This window comes from Bombina bombina, chromosome 3, assembly GCF_027579735.1.
Source record: "Bombina bombina isolate aBomBom1 chromosome 3, aBomBom1.pri, whole genome shotgun sequence".
NCBI lineage: Eukaryota > Metazoa > Chordata > Amphibia > Anura > Bombinatoridae > Bombina > Bombina bombina.
The window spans coordinates 628,131,474-628,141,523 of record NC_069501.1 but is presented as its reverse complement, the minus strand read 5'-3'; the positions used below and the strand labels follow the sequence as shown (position 1 = coordinate 628,141,523).

General features: G+C 42.1%; 1 protein-coding gene across 1 annotated transcript in view; it reads right to left on the bottom strand.

The window, feature by feature from the left end:
- Positions 1-10,050, bottom strand: part of PPT1 (palmitoyl-protein thioesterase 1) — a 177,949-nt gene that overhangs the window by 108,526 nt on the left and 59,373 nt on the right. Inside the window, exon 3 of the mRNA XM_053707299.1 lies at positions 21-148. Within this exon, the coding sequence (XP_053563274.1) occupies positions 21-148 (128 nt within the window). The remainder of the gene's footprint in view (positions 1-20; positions 149-10,050) is intronic.

The window sequence follows — 10,050 nt, the reverse complement described above, 5'->3', positions numbered from 1 at the left end:
TCTGTAAAGCTGCCACTTACAAAAACTGACCCCCCTGGGAGAATCCCATGCTGTTGTAGCCTTGCTGCAGGTTGGGATCTCGAGCCAGTTGTTCACATACACCGGAAACCTGTTTGTTCACATTAAGAAAGAAACTGTTCTCCATGTCCTGTAAGAAAATGTATTTGTAAGAAACAGAATGGTTCATTGCACTATCCATAGAAATCTAAGCATTTCTACCAATAACTATCAGGTACACTAGCAGGGACAGAAGCCATGCCCAAAGCCCAGAGAAGCCCAGAGAATTTAAATAGACTCATACAATTTTTTATAAAAGCCTCTATGGTGACTTTTGCTATAAATATAGGGAATATATAGTACCATAGTGCTATAAGTCTGCTTTGTACATAAAATCCAGGTGTAAAAAAAAAACATAATTTATGCTTACCTGATAAATTTATTTCTCTTGTAGTGTATCCAGTCCACGGATCATCCATTACTTGTGGGATATTCTCCTTCCCAACAGGAAGTTGCAAGAGGATCACCCACAGCAGAGCTGCTATATAGCTCCTCCCCTCACTGCCATATCCAGTCATTCGACCGAAACAAGCCAAGAATGGAAAAACCATAGGGTGCAGTGGTGACTGTAGTTTAATTAAAATTTAGACCTGCCTGAAAAGGACAGGGCAGGCCGTGGACTGGATACACTACAAGAGAAATAAATTTATCAGGTAAGCATAAATTATGTTTTCTCATGTTAAGTGTATCCAGTCCACGGATCATCCATTACTTGTGGGATACCAATACCAAAGCTAAAGTACACGGATGATGGGAGGGACAAGGCAGGAACTTAAACAGAAGGAACCACTGCCTGTAGAACCTTTCTCCCAAAAACAGCCTCCGAAGAAGCAAAAGTATCAAATTTGGAAAATTTGGAAAAGGTATGAAGCGAAGACCAAGTCGCAGCCTTGCAAATCTGTTCAACAGAGGCCTCATTTTTAAAGGCCCAGGTGGAAGCCACAGCTCTAGTAGAGTGAGCTGTAATCCTTTCAGGAGGCTGCTGTCCAGCAGTCTCATAGGCTAAACGGATTATACTCCGAAGCCAAAAAGAAAGAGGAGGTTGCCGAGGCCTTTTGACCTCTCCTCTGTCCAGAGTAAACAACAAACAGGTTAGATGTTTGACGAAAATCTTTAGTAGCCTGTAAGTAAAACTTCAAGGCACAGACTACGTCTAGATTATGCAAAAGACGTTCCTTCTTTGAAGAAGGATTAGGACATAATGATGGAACAACAATCTCTTGATTGATATTCTTGTTAGAAACCACCTTAGGTAAAAACCCAGGTTTTGTACGCAGAACTACTTTATCTGAATGAAAGATCAGATAAGGAGAATCACAATGTAAGGCAGATAACTCCGAGACTCTTCGAGCCGAGGAAATAGCCATCAGAAAAAGAACCTTCTATGATAGAAGTTTAATATCAATAGAATGAAGGGGTTCAAACGGAACCCCTTGAAGAACTTTAAGAACCAAGTTTAATCTCCATGGAGGAGCAACAGGTTTAAACACAGGCTTAATTCTAACTAAAGCCTGACAAAATGCCTGAACGTCTGGAACTTCTGCCAGACGCTTGTGTAAAAATCTGTCCCTTTAAAGAACTAGCTGATAATCCTTTGTCCAAACCCTCTTGGAGGAAGGACAATATCCTAGGAATCCTAACCCTACTCCATGAGTAATTCTTGGATTCACACCAATGAAGATATTTACGCCATATCTTGTGGTAAATTTTCCTGGTGACAGGCTTTCGTGCCTGTATTAAGGTATCAATTACTGACTCGGAGAAGCCACGCTTTGATAGGATCAAGCGTTCAATCTCCATGCAGTCAGTCTCAGAGAAAGTAGATTTGGATGATTGAAAGGACCTTGTATTAGAAGGTCTTGTCTCAGAGGCAGAGTCCATGGTGGAAAGGATGACATGTCCACTAGGTCTGCATACCAGGTCCTGCGTGGCCACGCAGGCGCTATCAATATCACTGATGCTCTTTCCTGTTTGATTTTGGCAATCAGACGAGGGAGCAGAGGAAATGGTGGAAACACATAAGCCAGGTTGAAGAACCAAGGCGCTGCTAGAGCATCTATCAGTGCCGCTTCTGGGTCCCTGGACCTGGATCCGTAACAAGGAAGCTTGGCGTTCTGGTGAGACGCCATGAGATCCAATTCAGGTTTGCCCCAACGGAGAACCAATTGAGCAAACACCTCCGGATGGAGTTCCCACTCCCCCGGATGAAAAGTCTGACGACTTAGAAAATCCGCCTCCCAGTTCTCTACACCTGGGATATGGATCGCTGACAGGTGGCAAGAGTGAGTCTCTGCCCAGCGAATTATCTTGGAGACTTCTGACATCGCTAGGGAACTCCTGGTTCCCCCTTGATGGTTGATGTAAGCCACAGTCGTGATGTTGTCCGACTGAAATCTGATGAACCTCAGTGTTGCTAACTGAGGCCAAGCTAGAAGAGCATTGAATATTGCTCTTAACTCCAGAATATTTATTGGGAGGAGTTTCTCCTCCTGAGTCCATGAAGTTCCAGACTGCACCCCAACCTAGAAGGCTGGCATCTGTTACAATATTCCAATCTGGTCTGCGGAAGGTCATACCCTTGGACAGATTGACCCGAGATAACCACCAGAGTAGAGAATCTCTGGTTTCCTGATCCAGATTTAGTAGAGGGGACAAATCTGTGTAATCCCCATTCCACTGACTGAGCATGCATAATTGCAGCGGTCTGAGATGCAGGCGCGCAAATGGCACTATGTCCATCGCCGCTACCATTAAGCCGATTACTTCCATGCACTGAGCCACCGTGGGGCGCGGAATGGAGTGAAGAACACGGCAAGCATTTAGAAGTTTTGATAACCTGGACTCCGTCAGGTAAATTTTCATTTCTACAGAATCTATTAGAGTCCCTAGGAAGGAAACCCTTGTGAGAGGAGATAGAGAACTCTTTTCTTCGTTCACTTTCCACCCATGCGACCTCAGGAATGCCAGAACTATCTCTGTATGAGATTTGGCAATTTGAAAGCTTGATGCCTGTATCAGGATGTCGTCCAGGTAAGGAGCCACCGCTATGCCTCGTGGTCTTAGGACCGCCAGAAGTGAGCCCAGAACCTTTGTAAAAATTCTCGGGGCTGTAGCCAACCCGAATGGAAGAGCTACAAATTGGTAATGCCTGTCTAGAAAGGCAAACCTCAGGAACCGATGATGATTCTTGTGAATCGGAATGTGAAGGTAGGCATCCTTTAAGTCCACTGTGGTCATGTACTGACCCTCTTGGATCATGGGTAAAATGGTTCGAATAGTTTCCATCTTGAATGACGGAACTCTGAGGAATTTGTTTAGGATCTTTAGATCCAAAATTTGTCTGAAGGTTCCTTCTTTTTTGGGAACCACAAACAGATTTGAATAAAACCCCGGATAGGGGGCCGCTCCTTCATGCTGTCTTAGAGGCAGCAGCAGGCTTTCTGGCCTGCTTGCCCTTGTTCCAGGACTGGTTAGGTTTCCAGGCCTGCTTGGATTGAGCAAAAGTTCCCTCTTGTTTTGAAGCGGAGGAAGTTGATGCTGCACATGCCTTGAAATTTCGAAAGGCACGAAAATTAGACTGTTTGGCCTTTGATTTGGCCCTGTCCTGAGGAAGGGTATGACCCTTACCTCCAGTAATGTCAGCAATAATTTCTTTCAAACCAGGCCCGAATAAGGTCTGCCCCTTGAAAGGAATGTTGAGTAATTTAGACTTTGAAGTCACATCAGCTGACCAGGATTTGAGCCATAGCGCCCTACGCGCCTGGATGGCGAATCCGGAATTCTTAGCCGTTAGTTTAGTCAAATGAACAATGGCATCAGAAACAAATGAGTTAGCTAGCTTAAGTGTTCTAAGCTTGTCAATAATTTCAGTCAATGGAGCTGCATGGATGGCCTCTTCCAGGGCCTCAAACTAGAACGCCGCCGCAGCAGTGACAGGCGCAATGCATGCAAGGGGCTGTAAAATAAAACCTTGTTGAATAAACATTTTCTTAAGGTAACCCTCTAATTTTTTATCCATTGGATCTGAAAAAGCACAACTGTCCTCAACCGGGATAGTGGTACGCTTTGCTAAAATAGAAACTGCTCCCTCCACCTTAGGGACTGTCTGCCATAAGTCCGGTGTAGTGGCATCTATTGGAAACATTTTTCTAAATATAGGAGGTGGGGAAAAGGGCACACCGGGTCTATCCCACTCCTTACTAATAATTTCTGTAAGCCTTTTAGGTATTGGAAAAACATCAGTACTCACCGGCACTGCATAGTATTTATCCAGCCTACACAATTTCTCTGGCACTGCAATTGTGTCACAGTCATTCAGAGCCACTAATACCTCCCCAAGCAATACACGGAGGTTCTCAAGCTTAAATTTAAAATTAGAAATCTCTGAATCAGGTCTCCGCGATTCAGAGACGTCACCCACAGACTGAAGCTCTCCATCCTCAGGTTCTGCATATTGTGACGCAGTATCAGACATGGCTCTTACAGCATCTACGCGCTCTGTATCTCGTCTAACCCCAGAGCTATCGCGCTTGCCTCTCAATTCAGGCAATCTGGCTAATACCTCTGACAGGGTATTATTCATGACACATTCTCCTATGGGGCTCCACCATGGCTTTTAAACATAATGAACAAGTATCCTCTGTTTCAGACATGTTTGTACAGACTAGCAATGAGACTAGCAAGCTTGGAAAACACTTTAAACCAAGTTAACAAGCAATATAAAAAAACGTTACTGTGCCTTTAAGAGAAGCAAATTTTGACAAAATTTGAAATAACAGTGAAAAAAGGCAGTTACACTAACGAAATTTTTACAGTGTATGTAACAAGTTAGCAGAGCATTGCACCCACTTGCAAATGGATGATTAACCCCTTAATACCAAAAACGGAATAATAAATGACAAAAACGTTTTTAAACACAGTCACAACTGCCACAGGTCTACTGTGGTTGTTACCCTCCTCAAACACGACTTTTGAAGCCTTTTGAGCCCTTCAGAGATGTCCTGTATCATGCAGAAGGAAGCTGAGTGTCTCTGTCTGTAATTCTAGCTGCGCAGAAAAGCGCTAAAATAGGCCCCTCCCACTCATATTACAACAGTGGAAAGCCTCAGGAAACTGTTTCTAGGCAAAAATCAAGCCAGCCATGTGGAAAAAAACTAGGCCCCCATAAGTTTTGTCACCAAACATATATAAAAACAATTAACATGCCAGCAAACGTTTTATATTACATTTTTATAAGAGTATGTATCTCTGTTAATAAGCCTGATATCAGTCGCTATCACTGCATTTAAGGTTTAACTTACATTAATCCGGTGTCAGCAGCATTTTTCTAGCAAATTCCATCCCTAGAAATATGTTAACTGCACATACCTTATTGCAGGAAAACCTGCACGCCATTCCCCCTCTGAAGTTACCTCACTCCTCAGAATATGTGAGAACGGCAGTGGATCTTAGTTACTTCTGCTAAGATCATAGAAATCACAGGCAGATTCTTCTTCTAATGCTGCCTGGGATAAAACAGTACACTCCGGTACCATTTAAAAATAACAAACTTTTGATTGAAGTTAAAAAAACTAACTATAATACACCACTCTCCTCTTACTACGTCCATCTTTGTTGAGAGTTGCAAGAGAATGACTGGATATGGCAGTGAGGGGAGGAGCTATATAGCAGCTCTGCTGTGGGTGATCCTCTTGCAACTTCCTGTTGGGAAGGAGAATATCCCACAAGTAATGGATGATCCGTGGACTGGATACACTTAACAAGAGAAATGAAGACTGTCCAGGCCACGGTTGAAGATGGCCACTATTCTGGGAGAGCTACAATTGTGATATACATTCTGCCTTATATCTGAACTTGCAAAAACCATCAAGCAAGATATTTTACTGCATGGGATAGATTTGCTGGATTGGGAGATGCAAGTATCTTTATTCTGCTGAACTCTCCAGATCGGGATACCGAGGTTTGAGTGAATAACACGCTTCACTCCTTTCAATTAAAATCTATATAGTTTTTAATCTACAGAACTGTCGTTTTCAACTAAAATATGTATAGGCTGGAACCTATATAACTATCATGGCAGATCTCCACATGGCCATGCTAACCCTCTGAGGATTATGATCGAAAAATGATAAGCAGATTGGGCCTGCTTATAGCAATCATCAGTCCCCAAGGTACAGAGAGGTCAGATTCTGAGCTGAGTGCAGAAGATTGGGAAGCAAACCTTGGCACGCAACTAAATAATATGCAGACGAGTACTGGACATGATCCATTACCAGCCATAGATGCTGGCCTTTCAGATGCTACTCCAGATATCGGGAGTTGCCGGCACTCCCCACCTTAGCCACTTTAGCCTGATCGCTGATCTTAGCATTGTTATATCCACTATCTCTCTGATTGTTGATTCTAGGGCAATACATTTTTTTAGGGAGTATACATTGAACGCCAACATGCGGCTATAAATCATTTGATATAACTTTGGTAATATGAATGTCTCCTTTGACTACTTTTATATTAATGCCTCATGCAGCATGTTTTGCTATCTAATGTCCTATTTTCTGAGGGAGTGCATAGAAGGCCCATGTGCAAGCCTACAATCTACTTTTTACAATGGCATTTGCTCTTCCTCGCTATAAAGGTTTATAGAGGCACCCTTTTCTGAGGGGTTATTTTCTCTCTTTACCTGAAATATTTAAATTAAACTAGGCTGTATTTTCCAGATGTGTGATTTTGAGTTTAGAATATCAGTGTGGTACATCCTTTTTATATAGTGACAGTAACCTGTGGCATACATATACAGTATATGTTGTAAGTAAAACAAGGAGGGAGTGAGCGCTGAAAAAGCGTAATAGGCTAAAAATAGTAATAGCTAAAGTAGAAGATTCCCAATTTATTAAAATACATATAAGGAGGGAGTGAGCGCTAAGATAGCTCAATAAGCTAAAAATGAAGTAAAGCTTATATCTATAGTAAAAGATTCACAATTTGAAAAATGCATACAAACATGAACAAGTCTAAAACATAGAATTAGAATAAAATACCTATCGCTAACATGGATCCATGGTATATCTAAAATGATGATATAACAATATTGTAAATAAAACAATGATAAAACAAATGCAGAATCCGTGGGGGATCCTCTATGAACTAAGTAGGAGATCCCTTGCCTAGTACAGATACAAGTGCATATATATCAACACAGTTAAAATGATATAAATGGTGTACAGGTACCAAACAGTTGAAAATAGTGAGAAAAAAAAATAATAATTGTGAATACAAATAATATTAATAGCAATGTCCAGCTTCTAAAACATCCAAAAAATGCAAAAATACAAAAATGCAAAAATACAAATAGTTCCAAATATGAGTAGTTCAAAGTGAAAGTTCAAACAGTGACCAAATGTGATCCAACTGTGATATATCAACAATCCATAGAATCCAATAGTGGTAAAACAGAGAAAAAAATAGAAAAATTGGGGGGCGGAGCCGGCCAGCGTCTGTGATGGCCGCATGATTTCTAGCTCCGGTTAAAGGAGCTCTTTCCACGGCACTTTAAGGGGGCATCCAGGCCACTATAAAACTGGAAAAGGCAACTTAGCCTCAAGCGAAGTTCCGGAGCACCGAATGCAATGCCCAGATCGCTAAACTAAGAAGGTTGGCGACGGAACCAGATCCCAGAGCACAACGGGCCTAACTGCGCACCACGCTAAAGTAAAAAGACAGTACACGCGCCATTGCTACAAGGGGTAAGAGTGAAGCACTTAGTGCTCCAACGATCACACATCAACCTATCGACTGCCCCCTCTGAGGAAAATGACCTGTAGCCCTGTCGCCAGCACAATTTAACACCTGGAAACGGCCGTGCAATACAATCAATAGCAAAACCTATTTAGGCCTTACCGGACAGACTATCATTAGCTACTGGGGCAGAAACATTACATTCCCTGCAACTACAGCCCTTTAGACAACACTTAAAGCAAAGTGCAGAGACGAACAGCTGCTTATGGTGCACTATCTTTGAACATGTGAGCAATCCCTAACAGAAACCACATTAAACAGCTTAAAACGACATCGATCTATAGAAGTACACAAGCTTAGAAGTTTACAAGCTACTTCACTAATAGCTGTGCTTAAACAGATCGACATAGACTGACAGCATACAATTGGTAAAGATACCATTTTACATCGCATCTAAATGGGACATTTGTTTATTTCCTAAATATCTCCATCCTGAACTGGAAGACTCTGTGCTACCTTTACACTGCAAAGTGACTAAGCTAAATTAAAGCTTGGAGATTGAAACTCGCCAGACTCACTAATATTGCAAAGCCAGAAATGGCATCTAGACGCACACCAAGGCCAGATAAAAATATTAAAAGCCTAGCACCTTCCAATGCAAAAATGGCCAATTTCTTTAAAGTTCTAGAATCCTCCATGTCAGCTACAGCTGATCCAACAGACACTGAACAAACCACCTCTGACGTGGACTCTCCTGCTCTCCTCACTAAAGCGGACATACAAAATTTGCCGACTAAGGCAGACTTTGCATCCTTTTTCACCCAAGTGGGAAAACTTATTAAAGAAGGACTATCTGAAGTCAGGAAAGATCTCTCAGACTTGGGGGATAGAGTTTTAGAGACAGAAGAGGATTTGGAACAATTTTCAAATACTACAGAACTCCAGAACCGTACTCTTCAAGTGCATGATGACATGATACAGCAACTTCAAAACCAAGTTGAGGATTTGGATAACAGAGGGAGACGGCAGAACCTAAGAATAAGAGGCATCTCAGAGAAAGTTACAACCTCTCAAATCCAGAAACACCTGCAGCAGATGTTCCAACACATACTACAGGAAGACGTTTCAACCATCCCTCTAGACAGAGCTCACCGGGCACTACGCCCGAAACCGGCAGACGATAAGCCGCCTAGAGACATAATCCTGCGATTTCAAAACTTCAAAGACAAGGAGAAAATAATGACAGCCTCGCGGAAAACCCGCCAAATCCTGTTCGAAGGAGATACAGTACAAATATATGCGGATCTGAGTAACATCACACTCTCCAAACGCAGAGAGGCGAGATACCTCACTACACACCTGCAAGACTTAAAAATACCCTACAGATGGGGTTTCCCTTTCTGCATTAAAGTACTGCATAACTCTCAGACTGTCACATATAGCCACCCAGACGACCTCGAGCAATTTTGTGACAGCCTAAAAATTCCACCTCCATCTACACGCTCGACACCCACTCCAATGTCAGGAGATAATATACCATCACTGGCACCGAAGCAACAGAGACTTGCCTGGACAAGAGTCTCCAGGAAAACTAACCAGGGGAGCCAGAAAGCAGCCCGACAAGAAGGACCGACCTGAAAATAAAGAGCTAAGAGACTGGTTACCCTTACAAATGTTTATTACCCGGTATAATAAAATGCCAGAAACCTAGAAATATCTGGTAACATGTATAGAAAATGTTTTATACCTAAATTTATATAATTGTATTACTACATCAAAATAGATTGATGCTAACTGGCCAAGCCCTGTCCATCCCCTAGCTAGGCCCCCCCCTATAACACATTTAAGCTCCAAATGGAAATGCTCCGTCATGGTAACTTCCTTTATTTACTATGATCCCCCCATCTTGTTCGAAATACTGTTTTAAGTATTGTTGTTATATTGTTAGTTATGCTGTGTTATTGTTAATGTTTTATTTGTTTTACTTACATTCTTTATTTCTTCTAGCGGATCCTCGTACTAGAGGGGATTGCTATTCCCTGTACAACTTCTCTTTTCCCTCCTACCCTTTATCCGACAGAGACGAAACTGAAAGGTACCAACAACAGACACCCAAGCTCAGGTACTATAACATACAACTCGTACACGCTTACATTGAATCAGTAGTAACCCCTTCCACATTAAACATAGCATTCTATAGGATATACAAGCAACATTACGCAAACATCATTATGCATAACACATATGGCGGTCCCTGAT